This window comes from Oryctolagus cuniculus, chromosome 3 (assembly GCF_964237555.1).
Source record: "Oryctolagus cuniculus chromosome 3, mOryCun1.1, whole genome shotgun sequence".
NCBI classification, from domain to species: domain Eukaryota; kingdom Metazoa; phylum Chordata; class Mammalia; order Lagomorpha; family Leporidae; genus Oryctolagus; species Oryctolagus cuniculus.
In genome coordinates this window covers 72,469,289-72,490,963 of record NC_091434.1, presented here as the reverse complement: position 1 = coordinate 72,490,963, position 21,675 = coordinate 72,469,289, and the positions used below count along the sequence as shown (strand labels likewise).

The following is a 21,675-nucleotide window of genomic DNA, read 5'->3' as shown; positions in this document are numbered from 1 at the left end:
TTTCGATAAATGATGCTGGATATACGTATGTGAAAGAATGATATATATAAAAAGCAACTCAATATAGATAAAAAGCCTAAATGTGAGAACTAGAACTATGAAATTTATAGAAGAAAACCTAGGGGAAGCACAGGAAAACTCTGGGGTAGGCAATGATTTTTACGAATAGGATCCCCACAGCACAAGCAGCAAAAGTGAAAGTAGATAAAACGGGATTATATCAAACACAGAAGCTTCTGCAAAGGAGAAAGTCAATAAAGTGAAGAGACATCTGACAGAATGGGAAACATGCATGTGTAACCTACTTAGCAGCAACTTGCAACTCAAAGAACTCCATGACAAAAAAGCAGCCCATCCAGTTAAGAAATAGGCAGTGGATCTGAACAGACAATTTTCAAAAGAAAAAATACAAATGGACTGGCTGTTATAGGCATTTGGGAGGTGAAACATTAGAGGGAAGATCCCTCTGTGCCTGCCTTTCAAAAAGTTAAATAAATTTTAAAAACTGTGTGCAAGTAAATATGCCTGAAATAATACAGAAGTGTCTACAGTGGCTTTTATAAATGCAGTTGCACTTCACTGGAAAACTGGAACATGGATATAGTGTTTTATCTTATGGAAGTTATCAGCTCTAAGTTTGATTTGAGTGTTTTAAATTGTCAATAAAATAGCTTGCAAATATTTTCTTTCTTTTTTTTTTTTTTTTTAAACAGGCAGAGTGGATAGTGAGAGAGAGAAAGAGAGACAGAGAGAAAGGTCTTCCTTTTCCCATTGGTTCACCCTCCAATGGCCGCTGCAGCCAGCATGCTGCAGCAGGCACACCGTGCTGATCCGAAGCCAGGAGCCAGGTGCTTTTCCTGGTCTCCCATGGGGTGCAGGGCCCAAGTACTCGTGCCATCCTCCACTGCACTCCCTGGCCACAGCAGAGAGCTGGTCTGGAAGAGGGGCAACCGGGACAGAATCCAGCACCCTGACCGGGACTAGAACCCGTGTGCCGGTGCTGCAAGGCAGAGGATTAGCCCAGTGAGCCGTGTCGCCGGCCATATTTTCTAAATATATTCTGCTCACTTATTAAACTAGAATTTTACTTCATTTGTAATTTGTAAAATATAACAGAATTATAAAATGTTTTATGCCAAGAATATTAGCCCTCCTTCCCTTCTTTCTTCTACTTGATAACAAATGTATCTTTTTGTTTTGTTTTGTGATAGTAGGGCAGAAATGAGAAATGTCTCAAATTTAATTTGGAATTAAAAGAACCACATGCTGGGTGGGTCTTGTGGACCAGTGGATTAAGGCACCACTGGGAATGCCCCTATCACATATTGGAGTCCTGGGATCAAGTCCTGCCTCTGCTTCTGGTCCATCCTCCAGCCAGTGCACCTGGGAGCAGCAGGTGCTAGCCTAAGTACTTGGGTTCTTGCCACCCAAGAGGGAGACCTACATAGTGCTCCAGGTTTCTGGCTTCCACCTGACCCACGTTGATTGTTGTGGGTATTTGGGGAGTGAACCAGCAAGTAGAAGATCTCTCTTTCTCTCTCTCACTCTCCTTTCCCCCACTAAGCTCTGGTCACTCTGTCCTTCATATAAATAGATTTTTTTAAAAGAACCATATACTAATTACTTGTGTTCTAAAAAATATGTCCTATGTTTGCATACAATAAGTGTTTTTCATTATGTAGAACATTCTGAAATTGACTGGTTCTAATTTTCTGTTGATTATTTTAAAAATTGTATTGGCGGCCGACGCCGAGGCTCACTTGGCTAATCCCCCGCCTGTGGCACCAGCACTCCGGGTTCTAGTCCCGGTTGGGGCACCGGTTCTGTCTTGGTTGCTTCTCTTCCAGTCCAGCTCTCTGCTGTGGCCCGGGAAGGCAGTGGAGGATGGCCCAGGTGCTTGGGCCCTGTATCCGCATGGGAGACTAGGAGGAAGCACCTGGCTCCTGGTTTCGGATCCGCGCAGCAGCCATTTGGGGGTGAACCAACGGAAGGAATTCCTTTCTCTCTCTCTCTCTCTCTCTAACTCTGCCTGTCAAAAAAAAAATTGTGGCTGGCGCCGCGGCTCACTAGGCTAATCCTCCACCTAGCGGCGCCGGCACACCGGGTTCTAGTCCTGGTTGGGGTGCCGGATTCTGTCCCGGTTGCCCCTCTTCCAGGCCAGCTCTCTGCTGTGGCCAGGGAAGTGCAGTGGAGGATGGCCCAAGTGCTTGGGCCCTGTATCCGCATGGGAGACCAGGAGAAGCACCTGGCTCCTGGCTTCGGATGCGCGCAGTGCGCCGGCCGTAGCAGCCATTTGGGGGGTGAACCAATGGCAAAGGAAGACCTTTCTCTCTCTCGCGCGCGCGCGCTCTCTCTCTCTCTCTCTAACTCTGCCTGTCAAAAAAAAAAAAAAGAATTAAAAAAAGAAAAAAATTGTATTGGCAATATTTGGCATATCTCTCCTCTTCCTTGTTCATATCTGCTCACTTTTTTGAAATAATTGATAAATTTATAAAGGTCTATTTTGGCTAAAATAAAAGTAGGGCAGGACATTGGGCACAGAGGTTAACATACCACCTGCGGTGTCTGCACACCAAATCAAGGTGCCTGGGTTTGAGTTTCTGCTCTGCTTCTGATTCCAACTTCCTGCTACTGGACGTCCTGGGAGGTAACAGGTGATGGCTGAAGTACTTAGGTCCCTGCCACTCATGTGAGACCCAGATTGAGTACCTGGCTTCTGGATTTTACCTGGCCCAGTCCTAATTGTTGCAGGCATTTGTAGAGTGAACCAGAGTGTAGAAAATTCTCTCTCTCTCTCTCTCTCTCTCTCACACACACACACCCCAGAGGTCACTCTACATTTCAAAGAAAAAATTTTAAATATAATCAAAGTAAATAAATAATGGGAGAACTTATATCCTTAATAAAGATTTGGATGTCTGTGTAGGCACTGTTCATTCTAGGTACTATGTTTGCCATCAGAAATTTGAAGATAAGTATGACTCAGTCTTTCCCACTTGGAAATCGCAAACAAGACATAAATATGTGTCTCTCATCGAGGCTGAGAAAGGAGGTAGAGAATTACAGTGCTTTCGCTGTGGCAGCATCTAGAAAAGGTGGCTTCATAGCACATCTCCCATCTGCGTGAGTCCTGAAGGAGAGGGAGGAGTGATGCAGCAGATAGAGAGAGTGGGGCAACTGTCTTTGGCTTCGGTTCACAAGCTCAATGATATTTTCACTGCCCTGGTATTGGAAAGAAGCATGAATGCCGTCCGCCCTTGTATCCAGACTTGGAGGAACTTTTCTCACTCTGTCGTGTCCGTTAGCGTCCACCAGGTGGGAAGCACTATTTTAACTGAATGCGTCGTCTCCAGTGTTCAGGTGTGTAAAATCTGGAAGAGGCAGCATAGCCTAGTGGTTGAGAGCTCGGATGTCGGAACCAAGGTGCCTGCCTTCCAGTCCTGATGTGCTCTCTCAGCTGCTGCATGGCCCTGAGCAAGCCCTTAAACCACTCTGTGTTTGTCTTCTCATCTGAAAAAAATATATAGAAATGATGAGAATAGTGCCTATTTTGTTGTGTGGAGTAGTTTCGCTAAATGACTTCCAATCTGTAGAGTGCTTAGATAAGCCCAAGCACCACATAAATGTTCTAAATAAAAAGAGCCCTTTAGGTCTGCCCTTCTTGTCCTCGGATGCCTTGCTGAGCTGAGCTCAGGGGACTGCTCTGTTTTTTCCTGCTTCTGCCTCCTTCAGCTATTAGGATCCCTGTGGCATTGGGGTGACACCTGGCAGCAAGACATACCACCTCAATGCTCTGATTCCCTGCTTTTATGGCACATTTGATTAATCTAGATTTGAACAAAAAGCCCCATTCAGCCTGTTGTATAAGGGCAGTAAACCAGATTCTGTGGGTGGTGGTTTTTACCAGCTTCTTATTCCGATTTTCAGGTTTGATAGATATAAAAGGCTTCCATGTCCAAGCCAATGTAGTGGAACACACCAACTTCTCTAGGCAATATAGTGTGCTCTAATTCTGCGGAATTGGACGGAGGATTTTAGAATCAGCGTGAGGTCCATGTCCTGGTTTTGCCACCGACTTGCTGTATGGCCTTGGACAAGCTGAACACTAGGCTTTTGTGGCCAGTAGAAGTTCCCACCTTGCAGGGTGCTTCCTCATCTGGAGTCTTCACACACATGGCAGCCTAGTAGCCTGCTGCTACTAATGACCTGGGAAAGCAGCTTCCAAAGTGGAGAGCCTGTCCTTGGGAGGTAACGCTTCACTTAACAAAATCCTTCTTCCGCTAATTCAGTGGTAGATTCATAAAGGCACAGAGGTAAATTTATGCATTCAATTTATCATTTGTAACCAAGCTGTGTTTAAATCTTTATGCGGGGGGCTAGTGCTGTGGCATAGCAGGTAAAGCTGCTGCCTGCAGCACCGGCATCCCGTGCAGGTGCCAGTTCTAGTCCTGGCTGTTCCACTTTCAATCCAGCTCCCTGCTAAGGGCCTGGGAAAGCAGCGGAAGATGGTCCAAGTGCTTGGACCCTTCTCCCACGTGGGAGACCCAGAGGAAGCTTCTGGCTCTTGGCTTTGGATCGGTCCAACACTGATTGTTGAAGCCATCTGCAGAGTGAATCAGTGGATGGAAGATCTCTCTGTCTTTCCCTCTCTCTAATTCTGCCTTTCAAATAAATATATAAATCTTTTAAAAAATCCGTATGAGGAAACTTTGAAAGATACTTATTTCCTTTAGATTCATTTCTTTATTTAAAAGGCACAGTTAGAGAGAGAGAGAGAGAGAGAGAGAGAGAAGTCTTTCATCCACTGGTTTACTCCCCAAATGGCTCCAACATCTAGGGCTGGGCCAGACGAATCATAAGCCAGAAGCCTCCTCCAAGTTTCCCATGTGGATGCAGGGCCCTAAGCACTTGCATCATTGTCCCCTGCTTTTCCAAGTGCATCCCAGGGAGCGAGATCAGAAGTGGAATACCTGGGACTCAAACTGGTGCCCATATGGGATGCCGGCGTCACAAGTAGCTGCTTTACCCACTACACCACAATGCCAGCCCCAGACACTTTTTTTTTTTTTTTTTTGACAGAGAGAGAGCAGAAAGGTCTTCCTTCCATTGGTTCACCCCCCAAATGGCCGCTACGTCCCATGCTGCACCCATCCGAAGCCAGGATCCAGGTGCTTCCTCCTGGTCTCCCATGCAGGTGCAGGGGCCCAAGGACTTGGGCCATCCTCCACTGCCTTCCCAGGCCACAGCAAAGAGCTGGCCTGGAAGAGGAGCAACTGGGACTAGAACCGGTGCCCATATGGGATACCGGTGCCACAGGCAGAGGATTAGCCAAGTGAGCCATGGCGCCGGGCCCGGACACTTATTTTGATAGCAAGAGAAAAATTGTTAAGAATCTTCCTTTAAAGATTTAAAATATCTTTGGAAGTTTCCTTACAAGAATGAATATGATACTGCGTTTTCCAGTCCTTGTTTTCATTAATATAATGTAAGGATTCATCCTTTAATTTTTGTTGTTGAGTATTCTATATTAAATTATTTCTTTATTTTTAAAAATTTTATTAATATAAAGAGAACAGATTTCATGTATTTCATAAGTACAGTTCTAAGAAGATGACCCTGTCTCCTGCCCTCAACTGTCCTGCCTTTCTTCCATTCTTTTAATTTTTGCAAAAACATAATTTCAGTCTACTGTATAATCACAGGCTTAATAAACCATTAACCATAATATTCAGCAAGTAAAAAAGTAGAAAGACTTTCCCACAGGAAAATAAACAAGGGCTAAAAACAACAATGAAATCACAAGATGGCTGTCATTACTATGAATTTTTGTAGTCTATGTTAACTACTGCATAGCAAAGAAAACATGATATTTGTCTTTTTGGGACTGGCTTATTTCACTAAGCATAATGGCTCCCAGTTGCATCAATTTTGTTGCAAAAGACAGGATTTCATTCTTTTTAGAGCTGGGTAGTATTCCATAGTGTATATATATCACATTTTCCTTATCCAGTCAGTTGATGGACATCTGGGTTGATTCCATATCTTAAGAACAATAGAATTTAATTTGGCGATGTAATTTAGGACAACTATTTATGTTGCTAACCTTTGTTCTTTTATTCTAAAATTATATTTTCTGTATTCCTAATGCTTATTGGTATCCTTGTGGGTTAGAATGGCCTAAGTAATTTTTTAGTAGTGGTTAATGAGTAATATATTTTCAGAGCTCTTTAATATATATCTTTCAGATTCCTTGACAAATGCAAGGCATTTGGCCAGCAGTAGCTTTCCTTGGTTGAGTCCTCCCTTTGTGCTGGCCTTTGTGATACAAAGGAGACAACTGGAGACCACCTGGACGTTTCCATGTGATTTCTGTGTTGACTTGCTTTTGTTTTCATGCCTGAATACTGAAGGCTTGTTTTTCCCCTTTAATTTTTACACTAGGACTCAAAATTTCTGTCAGACTGGATTTGAACTGATATTGTTGGGAATACATTTTAGTCCTCTTCTTTTTTTCACATATCTTTGATCATTCTTTCTATTTCACTTTGTGTTCCCTCAGAAATGACTGTAATTAGATTTGTTTTGTTCTGGTCCTGCAGACCGAGGATCTTTTTGTATCCTTTGGTTCTTTCTCTGGCTTGATGGGGGTTTATCCTCTAGACGAGTGATTTGATTTTACATGGGATATGTCCACAACCCCGTGCCCCAGTGTGAATAATAGTGCTGCACTTCATTTTTACGATCTATAATACTTCCTCATTTGACCTATAATCTCCTTTTATGGTACCCAGCAATGCTTTATTGATTTATAGCATTCTGCTTTTGTTTTTAGGGGTCATGTCTTGTGGTATTATGTTGTCAATGCCAAATACTTTAGTAAAAATTAACTTCTGATTCCTCTAGGACATCATTTTCAAGACTGTTCTTCCTTTGACTCTTTAGCACACAATTATTTTCATGTAAGGTACTACTTAGTAAACCCTTACTGACATTTAACTTATTTTCATTTCTGAATTTTGAAATGTCTGTCTAGACCCGATCACGTAGGGGATACAGGAGCGCCCTGGGCCCCCTCCTGCTCTTCTGTTTTGCTAGTGGGAGTCCTTTAGAAGATCTCCGACCTCATAGCAGATGGATGTTTGTAGGCTCTGACCTGTTTCTGATAGGCCAGAAGAGTTTCGTGTGGAGCAGCCATCTCCAGTGCCTTGTTCTCTGTTACTTTCTATATGGATTATGTAAGAACTCCAACCCCCAGTATGCAACACCTTCACAGATCATCTTGTTCCTAAATCTGCTTTTCTGCAGCTGAAGATGCCAGGGTGAAAAAATTCTTCCCCTGCTTTTCAGTTGCCTCTTAAAGTAGCAATCACAAGTGATGGGGTGGGGGATTTCTACTGCTACCTCAGAAAGCATCCTCGATTCATGACCGAAAGCCGTCTGGGGTTCTGACCTCTGCATTCGTGGACAAGATGGCAGAAAGTGGAGAAAGAGAAATATGCAGGAAAGATTTCCTTCCTTCCTTCAAGGCCTTCAGCTTGTCTCTAATCACATTTTAAGATATATTTTTATTTTTCTGTTGTAAAAATTATTTCCTGATTCTAGCAATAAATTGGAGATCATACCTTCCCTTTTGTGGTCAGATGCACCTTTATTCATCCATCTCTCTCTGTCTCTCTCTGTTTTTCTCTCTCTCTCCAGATATGTTAGTCGAATTCGGGAGAGACTCTACCAGGAACTGGTGGCTAGCATTTAAAACGTAACTAGTATGATACTCCACAAATAAAAACGTCCTTTTTTGATGTTGTAAAATGTTTGAAAGTTTTCTTCCTGAAGATATTTTGTGCCTTGTAAATATTCATCACAAGTTGTTATTCAAATGATGGAGACATCAGTGTTCCTGTAATAGAGCCCATGTCTTAGGAAAACTGGGTCATTTTAGTGATGAAATGCCATGTAGATGCATAAGTGATAGTAGAAATTCCATTGACTTCTATAAAATGCGCTATAAAACTGACTGATTGCCACTTACCAACAAGAATCTTAGACCTGAAGCAGTTGTTATAAATCACTTAATAAAAGAATTCCAAAATCAGTTGCTCCAGGAGCTAGAAAATGCATGAAGTAGGCTGGTTCAGTACAAGAGGGAATAGGAGAGACTGGGGATTTACATACGTCACCAAATCCTTGAGTCATCATTGTAGCACAAACCCACCCTCCCATTACTGAGATAGAACTGAGGTAAAAGGATGTCAACAGATTTGTTCAAAGTTAAGGGGACCTATGTGTCTTCATGTAATTTTAGGGCCAAATGCAAAATAAAATGCTAGGCCCTGTGTTCAACAATGATTAAGAATTTCGAGATGGTGACAAAAAGCATTAAGTCAAGCATGGGTCCCTGTGTGACTGTACAAGCCACATGATGCCCATGAAGCTATGCCTGGCTTTAATGTGTCATCTAGAATTTATACACCCAAACAGGAAGAAACCCATAGACATTCACAACCACAACCCTGACGAAATTGATGGTGGAAAAGGGGCGAAAATTAGATCGTTGTCTCTGATAACTACAATAAGTAAACTTTCTTCACTCACAGGAGGGCTTTTATGTGAGGTTTTAGAAACATTGCACTTATATAGTGTAGCTTCTGTCAAGTCATCACGACTTTTTCTGTTTCTATTGTTTCTCCTTGATTTCAGGTTTTATGACTTAATAGTTGCAGACTTTTCAACCCCAAAGCTCAAAACTCTTCTCTGAATTCTAGTTCTGGCTTGGATTCCAAAATATTTGAAAAGTTGCTTATCTCAGGAATGAATGTGCCCATGAAAGTCCGAAGGACACTCGTGTCTCCCGTTGGATCTCACCCAGCTTTCCAAAGCCCCTTCCCGTTATTCTCCCTCTCACTTAAATATAGCTGCCGTTTCTTTCAAATAGCTTTGTACAGAACTTGAATCAGTTCTCCAAATCACCTTTTATTTTTATCTTGAAATTTTCACATGTCTAATAACCCCTAAACTCAGTTTGCCTTTGAATGGACTGTAGCTGATAAGTCACCTTCTTGTTTTTCTGTGTGACTTATAATCTGATGTACCTCTAACACCATGACTGCAGGTGGGTTGTTCAGTGAGACCCAGCCAGCTTATAACAGCACAGTTATTCATACTTGGAAAGTGCAAGAAGCAAAATTGGGAATTGGGTACTAAGTAGACTAAGAGTTTGTCTTATATAAACATATATGCACACACATGTATCATATATTAAAGATCATAAAATGTTTTCTTTTTTTTTTTAAACTTTTATTTAATGCATATAAATTTCCAAAGTACGACTTATGGATTACAATGGCTTTCCCCCCATACCGTCCCTCCCACCCACAACCCTCCCCTTTCCCACTCCCTCTCCCCTTCCATTCACATCAAGATTCATTTTCGATTATCTTAATATACAAAAGATCAGCGTAGTATACATTAAGTATGGATTTCAACAGTTTGCTCCCACACAGAAACATAAAGTGAAAAATAATAGATGATTTTTTTAAATGATGATGAAATCAGAGCAGACCTATTGTCATGTTTAATCCCAGTGAGAGTCAAGTTGGGAATTGATAATTTCTCTCTTTTTTTTTTTTACAGAGGATCAGTTTAGTATGCATTAAGTAAGGATTTCAACAGTTTGCACCCCCATAGAAACACAAAGTGAAATATATTGTTTGAGTACTCGTTATAGCATTAAATCTCAATGTACAGCACATTAAGGATAGAGATCCTACATGAGGAGTAAGTGCACAGTGACTCCTGTTGTTGACTTTACCAATTGACACTCCTGTCTATGGCATCAGTAATCTCCCTATGCTCCAGTCATGAGTTTCCAAGGCTATGGAAGCCCTCTGAGTTCTCCGACTCTTATCTTGTTTAGACAAGGTCATAGTCAAAGTGGAGGTTCTCTCCTCCCTTCAGAGAAAGGTACCTCCTTCTTTGATGGCCTGTTCTTTCCACTGGGATCTCACTCGCAGAGATCTTTTGCCAGAGTGTCTTGGCTTTCCATGCCTGAAATACTCTCATGAGCTTTTCAGCCAGATCCGAATGCCTTTAGGGCTGATTCTGAGGCCAGAGTGCTATTTAGGACATCTGCCATTCTATGAGTCTGCTGAGTATCTCACTTCCCATGTTGGATCACTCTCCCCTTTATTTACTCCATCAGTTAGCGTTAGCAGGTACTAGACTTGTCTATGTGCTCCCTTTGACTCCCAATCCCTTCACCATGACCAACTGTGAACTGAAACTGATCACCTGGAACAGTGAGATGGCATTGGTACATGCCACCTCGATGGGATTGAATTGGAATCCCCTGGTATGCTTCCAACTCCACCACTTGGGGCAAGTCAGCCTGAGCATGTCCCAAATTATACATCTCTTCCCTCTCCCATTCCCACCACCATGTTCAACAGGGATCACATTTCAGTTAATTTTCAACACTTAAGAATAACTGTGCATCAATTACAGATCTAAACCAGTCATATTAAGTAGAACAGATAAAAAAAAAAAAAAAGGATCTTTTATCTGTTCTACTTAAGATCATAAAATGTTTTCTTTATTTAAAATAAAACTTTAAAAGTTTTCCTCAATTAAAAACTAAGGCCCAGCAGCTAGACCTACAGTTTGGAATGGCGTGAGATTGCCCTTTACAGGTATAATGTAATGTTCCAGATTCTGTGCACTTTCCTTTAGGAACATCACAAAGATATTGACAAATAGCTACTAAGACAAAGAAGGGGTAGGCGTTTGGCACAGATGTTGAGAATGTGTGGGTTCACGCCTAGCTCCACTTTTTTTTTTTTTTTTTTAGATTTATTTTATTTGTTTGAAAGAGTGAGTGAGAGAGAGAGAATGAGAAGCTTCCATCCTCTGGTTTACTCCCTAAAGGGCTACAAGAGCCAGGGCTGAGCCAGACCAAATCCAAGAGCTTCTTCCAAGTCTCCCACATGGGTAGCAGGGGCCCAGGCACTTGGGCCGTCTTCTTCCACTGCTTTCCCAGGTACTTTAGCAGGAAGCTGCATTGGAAATGAAGATGCCTGGACTCAAACTAGCACCCTTATGCCAAAGGCAGTGGCTTCACTCGTTATGCCACAACGCTGGCTCCCCAGCTGCACGTCCGATTCCAGATTATTGCTAACATGTACCCTTAGAGCAGCAGTGATAGCTCAAGTACTTGGGTCCCTCCCACTCAGGCAGGAGACCTGGGTTAAGTTACAGGGTCCTGGCTTTGGTCTGGCCAAGCAGGCATTTGGGGAGTCACCAGCAAATGGAAGATCTCCATCTGTCTTTCTATCTCTCTGTCTTCCAAATATATAAATAATGTACATTATATATAGAATAAATAAAAATGTATGAAAAGATAAAAAAAGTCACATATTAAGGTTTATATTTTACACAAATATGAGCTATAGATATTTACTCAAAAGCTGAATCAGACAAATAATTCAAGACTATCTTATGTACCTTCATATCCTTTCAAGAATGATTAACAAGAAGAAAATTCCCATGTTGGGGAAATTCCATGTCAGGGAAAGAGAAGATGAGCAAACAGACAAATATAGTAATTAACTGAATAAAAAGTTAATTTATGTAACCCATGCTCTAGGTTCTTAGTTCCTAGACGAGGGCTTGTTTTAGCTACAAGTAGCTCCTGTGTGACAGCCTCTAGGTAAGCTGAATCCAAAATTAGGTGCAAAACAATACATGTGAATATCATAAAAATAACATAAGCCAATAAATTACATTGGTAACTTATATACCAGACCCACACTTAGACTTTCTCTCTGGAAGAGGGGATATATGTTTATGATTACTATAATAGTTAAAAATTATAGAAGTGTTATGAGTGGGTGTGGGGCACTAGGAAAACAGGGAATAAAATGTGCAATTGGTAGTAGAATAGAATCGAGTTTGGTGCCCAGCCCTAGGATTTCTAGCGCTGTGTAACTGAGAAAGTCACTTAGTAAGGTTCAGTCTCAATTTCTGCACTTGCAAGTGGTTGTGACTCAGGAGAAATAATTATAAGCGTTGAAAAAGTCATGAGAGAGGTTAGGTTGTAAATGTAATGATTAATAATGCTTACTATTAGCAATGCACATGAGTGTATTTGTTCTGCTAACAGTTGCTTGTTAAGTTGAATCTCTGGTTGGCAGGAGCCGTAAAAAAACGAACTTTTTTCTCCTTATCTATTTCAGAATATGCTGTGACATTCATAAACTCAATGTCATATAATTTTTTTAACTTTCTGCAGGTGGAGATTTTCATTTTACCTTTACGTATTTACCTATGGAGTGCGGTTCCTGAAAAAGGTAGGCTCTGTCAAATTACTATATATAATTCACAGGAAATTTGAAGCCTATATGAAGTTAGTTCAAAAAATTCATGGAAAATAGAATGAAAAGATAAGTTTATTTGGGTTCAAAAAATTTTTGAAACTTATGCATAGTTTTCTTATACATTTTCCCTGAACTTTTCTGAAGACTCCTCATTTCTCATGTTTTTATGTATGACTACAGTAATACTTTAAACAATCTAACAGGTTTTCTAGAAACTATTTGTGTGTTATTGTTTGACCTATAAAATATTTTTCAGTTGATTCTATATAGTAGATCATTACAATGTTTCTAATGAAAGATGTTGCTAAGCCCGGTCTCCACTCTAGCTGGTTTTCAGAGCCTAAGGAAATCCATCTAATGCTTTGAAAAAAGTTTTGTCAACATAAAACTTGAAAACATCAGTTGTTGCAATGTATGTTATTACTACAACTTTCACCAGTAAAACTTATCTTACCGAGTTATTGACAGACCTAAACCAGTAGCTGGTGGAAAACTTAGTTCTTTTATGGACTGTGTTTTCTCTGCTATTTTTCTTTGTTATCTCCCACATGAACTAGGGTAACAGAATCTATTTTTTTTAAAAGAATTATCCATTTATTTGCAAGTCAGATCTACAGAGAGAGAGAGAGAAGTCTTCCATTCAATGGTTCACTCCCCAATTGTCTGCAATGGCCGGAACTGCACTGATCCAAAGCCAGGAGCCAGGAGCTTCCTCAGGGTCTCCCACGTGAATGCAGGGGCCCAAGCACTTGGGTCATCTTCCACCACTTTCCCAGCTCACAGCAGAGAGATCAGAAGAAGAGCAGCTGGGACCAGAACTGGCACCCATATGGGATGCCGGCACCTCAGGCCAGAACGTTAACCACTGCGCCCAGTAACAGAATCTATTAAAGTCACTCTTTATGACTGCCATAGTCTTTTTTCTGGCTATTTCAATGATTATAGGTTTTACAGGTTGAGCATCCCTCATCCAAAAATCCAAAATGCTCCAAAATCCAAAACCTTTTTGAGCCAATTATCAGTGCTCATCTGGTAGAGTCTATGCAAGTATTTAAGAATCTGAAAACCCCTGAAATCTGAGAACACTCCTGGCCCAAGCATTTCAGATAAGGGATATTCAACCTCCTATTAACAATTTTGGCTGCTTAAATTTGGCTCACGAAGACTTATCTCATAGTTGTTACACACATTAAACCATAGTGATTTGGCTTAAAGTAGGAAATTATTTTTTAAATACCTTTTACGTTAACCTCCAGAACAGTTATTTCTTTTTTTTTTTTTAAGATTTATTCATTTATTTGAAAGTCGGAGTTACACAGAGAGAGGAGAGGCAGAGAGAGAGAGAGGTCTTCCATCTGATGGTTCACTCCCCAACTGGCCGAAACGGCCAGAGCTTCGCCAATCCGAAGCCAGGAGCCAGGAGCTTCTTTCAGGTCTCCCACATGGGTGCAGGGGCCCAAGGACTTGGGTCATCTTTTCTGCTTTCCTAGGCCATTGGAAGTGGAGTAGCCGGGTCTTGAACCAGCACCCATATGGGATGCTGGCGCTTCAGGCCAGGGTGTTAACCCACTGAGCCACAGTGCCGGCCCCTAGAACAGTTATTTCTTAAAAATGTATTTTGAAAATAGAGTATTGCCAAATGGCATGCCTGACTGTAAATGTTCTTGTAAACATGGACATGAACAGTTCTAATACATATCTTGTTTGGAAGGTGGGGAAGGTGGACCGTGAGAGCCAGGAGCTCCTTCGTGCCCTTTCCCCCAGGCCTGCTGGATATGGTCTCCTTTAGTTCTCATATGCAGGCAGAAGTGTAGCTGTCTGTCATTAGACGGAAACGCCTGCCACTTCACTGTGGTTCACTCTATCCCTGAGCAAACAGAATAGAAAGAGAATAGTTTTATGCACCAGTCCTTGATGGGTTGATACAAAGCTGTAAAAGGGCTGGTCAATGGGGTGTTTGCTTGGAAACTGATTTTCCTTAAAGTATATCCGTTTTCTTTCACCTGCCTCTGGTTAAAGATGGGGGGGGGGGCAAAAATTGATAGCTAGAGTTTGTTCTTCCTATTGATTAGCTTGCATTGGGGCTTGCTTTCTTTAATGACATCTAATTGGCACTTAGTTTTGGAAGAGCCGCATAGCCCAGTCTTAGTCACAATGGAACGTGGAAATGGGTCCTGATGCAGATAAGCCGTCTTCTGCAGCCATTTCATTTGACAGCTGAGGAGGAGCTATCCAAGGAGGATAGGTAGCATTCTGAAAGTCACACCATGAGTTCATTGAAGACTGAAGCATGCTGGTGCTGCGGCTCACTAGGCTAATCCTTCACCTGCAGCACTGGCACCCCGGGTTCTAGTCCCGGTCAGGGCGCCAGATTCTGTCCTGGTTGCCCCTCTTCCAGGCCAGCTCTCTGCTGTGGCCCGGGAGTGCAGTGGAGGATGGCCCAAGTACTGGGGCCCTGCACCTGCATGGGAGACTGGGAGGAAGCACCTGGCTCCTGACTTCGGATCAGTGCAGTGCGCTGGCCATAATGCACCAGCTGTAGCGGCCACTTTGGGGGTGAGCCAACAGAAGGAAGACCTTTCTCTCTGCCTCTCTCTCTCTCACTGTCTAACTCTACCTGTCAAAAAAAAAAAAAGACTGAAGCACAAAGTAAACATATTGCAGTCTTTTATTCAAGTCTTTTCTCTGCTTCACCAGGCTTCCCTGACCTCTCACCATGACTTTCTTTTTTTTTTTTTTTTTTTTTTTTTTTTTTGACAGGCAGAGTGGACAGTGAGAGAGAGAGACAGAGAGAAAGGTCTTCCTTTGCCGTTGGTTCACCCTCCAATGGCTGCCGCGGCCAGCGCGCTGCGGCCGGCGTACCGCGCTGATCCGATGGCAGGAGCCAGGAGCCAGGTGCTTTTCCTGGTCTCCCATGGGGTGCAGGGCCCAAGCACCTGGGCCATCCTCCACTGCACTCCCGTGCCACAGCAGAGAGCTGGCCTGGAAGAGGGGCAACCGGGACAGAATCCGGCACCCCGACCAGGACTAGAACCCGGTGTGCCGGCGCCGCTAGGTGGAGGATTAGCCTATTGAGCCGCGGCGCCGGCCTCACCATGACTTTCAATGGCTTCTTTCTTTGGATAACTTAGCAAACTTGACCTACAAAGTAATTATTGCATTTATAGAATTTTTTAAGTACTTTAGTAAATATTTTTTTAAAATGTTGTGGCCATTTGCGGAATGAACCAGCAGATGGAAGATCGCTCTATCTCTGTCTCTCTTCCCCTCTCTCTCCATCTTCTCCCCCCACCCCCTGTTACTCTGCCTTACAAATAAATAAGTAGCTTTTTAAAAGATTTATTGATTTACTTGAAAGGCAGAGTTAGAGAGAGAGATCTTCTATCTGCTGGTTCACTGCCCAAATGACCACAACGGTTGGGGTTGGACCAGGCCAAAACCAGGAACCAGGAACTTCATCCAGGTCTTCTTCCACATGAGTGCAGGAGCCCAAACACTTGGGCCATCTTGTACTGTTTTCCCAGGCCACTAGCAGGAAGTGGGACAGAAATGGAGCAGCCAGGAATCGAATACTGATTTGATGTGGGATGCCAGCATTGCAAGCAACAGCTTCACCTGTTACACCACAATACCGGCCCCAATAAATAAATCTTAAAAATATTTTCATCATCTTTCTTGGAGTTGACAGTCCTTGTATGTCTGTCCATCTAAACCAAGAGAAAAAATTATTATGGGTATAGCATCTAAAATAACAAAAACAAGGAAATTAAAATTTTCAGAGTGCCCTACATGTTTTGAAATAAGATACACACATTTCCATTAGTATATAATAAATTTGTCTTTGTGTTCAGATTTTTCCAGAAAGTATAGTAGGAAAATTCTCAATAGCAGAGTAATGGACCAGTTAAGGGAGAGGCTACAGTTGACCTTTACTGCCAATATATAAAAACTGTGTACTTAATATTAAGGGTAAGCATTTAGCCTAGCAGTTAAGATACTGGTTAATGTGCCCATTTCCCGGGGCCAGCATTGGTCCTGGCTCCGGGCTTCTCATCCAGCTCCCTGCTGATGCACCTGGGAAGGCAGCGGAAAATAGTTCAAGTACTTGGGCTCTTGCCATCCATGAGAGAGACCAGGATGGAGTTTCTTAGTCCTGGCTTCAGCCTGGTCCAGCCTTGGTCATTATGGCCATTTGGGGAGGGAAACAGTGGATGGAAGATCTTTCTCTCTGTCTGTACTTCTCTTTCTTTGTCACTCTGCCTTTCAAATAAATTAATTAATTTTAAAAAAGAAAAAAAAAAGTGCCATGTCCTACATCACAGTACCTGGATTCAGTACCTGGATCCCACTTCTAACTCCAGCTTCCTGCTAATGCAGTGATGGCTCAGTTGGGCCCCTTCCACCTGAGTAGGCGACCTGAGTTGATTTCCTGGCTACTGGCTTGAGCCTGGCCCAGCCCCTGCCATCATGGACTTTTAGGAGTGAGCCAGTGTTTGGGAGTATGTGCTGTCTTTCTGTCTGCTTCTCTAGTTTAAATAGATAGATAGATAAACTTTTTTTTTTTTTAATGTGGATTAGTACATGGGCTGTTAGGAGTATGCCTGGACAACTTGCGTTCTGCTGCCTGTAGGTCAGGTGAACCTGATATAGCTCATCTTCTAGGATGGATTAAATAAGTGTCCTTCTGTCCTTCTTACCTAAAAGCATAGGGAGGTGGACACTATTGGGCATTGCTCTTATAGACATGTTAGAGAACTATTAAGTAAAGTTATTGCCAGCTTTAAGTAGTTATAGAAGGTAAGCCTGACAGAGAGTCTGTTTCAGTGACAGCTGTGTACCTGTACCAGTGACTTTGCCCATAAATATGATTGGCAGAGATAGGTACCTTTGTGAAAGACGACCCGGGATCTCTTAAGGTACTCCAGAGGCCTAGCATATGATGTACTCATACAGATTAGCATATTTTCTTAGGTCCTGAAAGAAACCTCATATCAAGCCATAAAAATTGAATAAGATACCTTTCACTTACTGTTACCTTTTTATTTTTCATTTGAGGATCAACTTCCTATTAGGGAGAATTCTCTCTTTCTCTCTCTCTCTCTCTCTCTCTCTCTCTTTGGAGTTCCATGATATATTTTTAAAAATATAGTGTAAGGTGATGTAGATACATGTGTTACAGGGATTCAAGTGAACTTTTTTTTTATAATTACATGCTAGGCTAATTATGAACTTTTTGACCATGTGGTATGTTTTTCATGAATCCAGGTGTATGTAAATAATTAAAGGAGGCGTTACTCAAGGTGTACCTATACCTAACTTGTGAATCATTCAGGGGCCCATTAGGCAATAGCAACCAGGAGCGTTATTTTAGGAGCGACTCTTACATAATAACTGTCATCCAGGGGAACCACTAAGGCTGTTACTCAGAGCAATTGATCTGCCTGCTGACTGTTTACTACCAGTCTGTGATGAGGTAAAGAGCTGGCACTTGCATGTAAATCCACTCCCTGCCTGTCTTTGAGAGAGTCTGTTATAAAGAAGCGTCAGCTGTGTGCTTGGTGACGTAGTTAATCTACACCCTGGTGCAAGCTCTGATGTGGATGCAGACCAATCACAACCACTTCAAGGACTGGCCCTCATCCATTCGCACTGCCCTGAGGTATCATGGCACTGTTCTCGCTCAGAGGACCGGGGGTTGCAGGAAAAGGTTCAGTTATAGGAGCCTAGACGCTCAAAGGAAGAGCCAGGGAGCCAGATAAGACTTCTGAGAAGGAAACAGTGATCAGCTGGTGTCTTGGGAGGAACACAGAAAGGCTGGCCTGGGAATGCAGAAAAGCTGCAAACTGGAACCAGCTGTTCCCGCGGAGTGAAGATGTACTGCGGGGGGATGATGGCCAGAACCGGAGGCCGGACAGAAAGGGTCGAGTTCCAGCTCCCCCTTGCAGCCTTGCAGCCTTTCCCTGGTGCTCTCCAGAGGCCAAACACAGCAGTGCACCGACTCCTTAGAGCCAACAGAAGTCCCAGCTCTGAGGCTGAGAGCAGTATCACAACACTAGCCTGACTGTTCCTGTACATTCCAAGTGCTCTGATAATGTGCTGTGGTTCACTTTATTACTCCAGTAAACATGCTGGTTTCCACTACCATGTCAACCTCATGACTAACTACGGGGTGAAAATCCCCGGTTGGAAAATACCCCGCTAGACTGAGCCCTCCACTCATCCCCTCAGCCCTTACGAATCTGACCTGAACTCAGGTGTGTAGCTTTTGTTGTTCATATGTTGTGCTTTTCAAAGGTCAACCAAAAAATGTCACAGGCTGTTCCCTTGGTGTCATGCTTCTAGATGTTCTCTTCTGCTTATAGCTGGGAATCTCTCTGAAATAGAAACAAGGTTGTCATTCTTTGGCCTATTTTGAGAGTGGAAATAAAATTTTCCCAGCCATTAGAATGTGTGTACATTTAAAATTTTGTTTTTTGTTTTTTTTTTTTATGCCTTTAAAAAAATCTTGAACTAGCTTGGGCTGTCACTTGAGGAGAGTTGAAATTTAGTTTCAGCTGTGAAAATGTTCTTTAAGGAGCCAGCACTGTGGCTCACTTGGTTAATCCTCCGCCTGCGGTGCTGGCATCCCATATGGGCACTGGGTTCTAGTCCCAGTTGCCCCTCTTCCAGTCCAGCTCTCTGCTGTGGCCCGGGAGTGCAGTGGAGGATGGCCCAAGTGCTTCGGCCCCTGCACCCGCATGGGAGGCCGGGAGGAAGCTCCTGGCTTCAGATTGGCGCAGCGCCAGCTGTAGCGGCCATTTGGGGAGTGAACCAGCGGAAGGAAGACCTCTCTCTCTGTCTCTCTCTCACTGTCTATAACTCTACCTGTCAAATAAATTTTAAAAAAATGTTCTTTAAGAAATGCACATGACATGGAGTACCAACATGGGGAAAGGACCCTAAGGACCAGCTGTCCCAAGGCTCTCACTTCCGAAAAGGAGATACAGCAGCAGCAGGATGAAGTGACTTGCCTGAGGCAAAGCTAGAAGCCTGTTTCATGGGCGGTAGACTCTCTAGGTCAGTTCAGAAAAAGAAAAAAAAAAGTTTCAAAAGCTAACAGTTCACATGATAATAACAATTTTATTCTTAGTAAGTTGACCTTACTCATTAAGAGTTAAAGTTCATATCAATATAGAAGAACATTCCATTAGAAATAAGATTGAGGGTTCAGTCTTGATACTTCTCGGACCTTTGCTCTCCGAGGCATTGTTTTCCCATCTGTAAAATGGGACGGTAATGCTTGTCCTGACTCCGTAAGCTTGTACAGGAAGGAGTGCACTGGAGACGTAAAGTACTTTGAAATATCAGGCATATCAAGTGCTCTGGACTATGAGACACTAATTACTATTGATCAAGAGATGGGCTCTGCTGGGACTTGTGAATGCCTAAGTCTGCTATAATCCCTTCACATGAAAATTTAAGCACTGAATTTCTGCTGCCTCCTCATCAGTAAAGTTCCTTGGGGTGGGGAGGCTCTGCTATTTGGAAACAGGCAGACTTTCTGGAACAACAATGGCCTGGAATAACTTCAGGAAGTTCTTCAGTGCCGCCGCTCATCGCGTTTTCCGTTCTCGCTGCTACCCACGTCTGCCTTCTTGCATATTTTCTGATTCCCTTCATACTGTTCGTTTGTCCTATTCTGTTTTCCTACTGTATTGGCTTGGCAGCTGGCATTGCACTTGAGAGCATTCTTAGGCAAGTGAGAAAATCAGGATAACGTGACACAGTGAGGGCCCTGAAGAGGGAGTCGGAAGGCCTGGGTATGAGAGCTGATTCTCCCATTAATCAGCTCCAGGACCTTATGTTTTTAATCTCTGGGGATTTCATTGCTTCGTTTCTAAAATAAGTAATGTGGGCTAACACACCACCTTTCCAGTTCCTAATTCAGTGAAGAATTTGAAATGGCAATAGCCATGGTACACTTAGAAGGCAGCAAGATGATGTAGGAAAATCATAAATATGTCCAGATATTTTGACCTGGCAGTTGAGTTCCTGTGAATTCATTGTGAGGGAATAATCACAAAGGAGCATAAAGCGTGTATGTGTAAAGAAGTTTATTACAACTTACATAATTAAATTTACATATATAGAATCTAAAATAGCAAATCTGAATCAGAACTTAAAGCAACTCCAGTGTCTAATATTAATAAAAATATTAATATAATAAAATATAATTAAAGTTATTAATCTGATTAAAATATTATTATCAAGTGACAAGATAGCATATAATCATTTAAAAATAATAACGTGGGGCTTGTGCTGTGGTGTAGTGGGTAAAGCCACCGCCTGCAGTGTAGGCATCCCATGTGGGTGCCAGTTTGAGTCCCGGCTGCTCCACTTCTGATCCAGCTCTCTACTGTGGCCAGGGAAAGCAGTAGAAGTCAGCACAAATACTTGGGCCCCTGCACCCATGTGGGAGACCCTGAGGACGCTCCTGGCTCTTGGTTTTGGATCGGCACAGCTCCAGCTGTTGCAGTCAATTGGAGAGTAAATCAGCAGATGAAAGACCTCTCTCTCTCTTTGCCTCTCTGTCGCTCCCCGTCTTCGTGGAGGAACGACACAGGACCCTGCTCTGTTCTTTCGTCTGCTCGGCCCTCCCCGGGTTTGCTGCTGGTTCTTCCTGGGTTGGCTGCCGTCCCTTCCACCTCCGTGGAAGGGCGGTTCCCCCTGCCACTTTCCCCACTTCCGCGGGGGAGCGGCACACCGCCGGCCGGCTCTCTCGGGGGCTACACAGGTGTTCCTTCAGATAGATGTTCCTGGTGCATGTTGTCTCTCTCCTCCTTTATAGTCCTTTTCCACCAATCCCAACTCTGCTACCCACACGCCGAGTATGCTGCTCTCCTCCAATCAGGAGCAGGTCCTACAGTTTATTGGTTGAACTGGAGGCAGCTGTGTAGAAGCTGTTTCCTCCTCTCCCAGCGCCATATTGTGGGAGAGCAGATGCATAGAATAAGTCTTAATTCCAGTAACTTAGTCTAGTCCAAGTTGCTCCCAGTTGCTCCCCACACCTCTCCTTCTCTCTCTCTGTAACTCTGACTTTTAAATAAATAGATAAATCAAAAGAAGAAGAAGAAGAAGGCCCAAGTCTTTGGGCTGCTGCACCTGTGTGGGAGACCTGGAAGAAGCTTCTGGCTCCTGGCTTTGGTCTGGACCAGCCCTGGCCCTTGAGGCCATTTAGGGAGTTAACCGGCAGATGGAAGACCTCTCTCTCTCTGTAAACCCCTCCTTTCAAACAAATACATTTTTAAAAATGCTTATTATAACTTTA

At 43.0% G+C, this 21,675-nt stretch overlaps 1 protein-coding gene across 2 annotated transcripts in view; it reads left to right on the top strand.

Moving 5' to 3' along the window:
• Positions 1–21,675, top strand: part of CERS6 (ceramide synthase 6) — a 341,168-nt gene that overhangs the window by 172,635 nt on the left and 146,858 nt on the right. For both annotated transcript variants that reach the window (XM_017343213.3, XM_051848533.2), the window contains exon 4: positions 12,284–12,341. In XM_017343213.3, the coding sequence (XP_017198702.2) occupies positions 12,284–12,341 (58 nt within the window). The remainder of the gene's footprint in view (positions 1–12,283; positions 12,342–21,675) is intronic.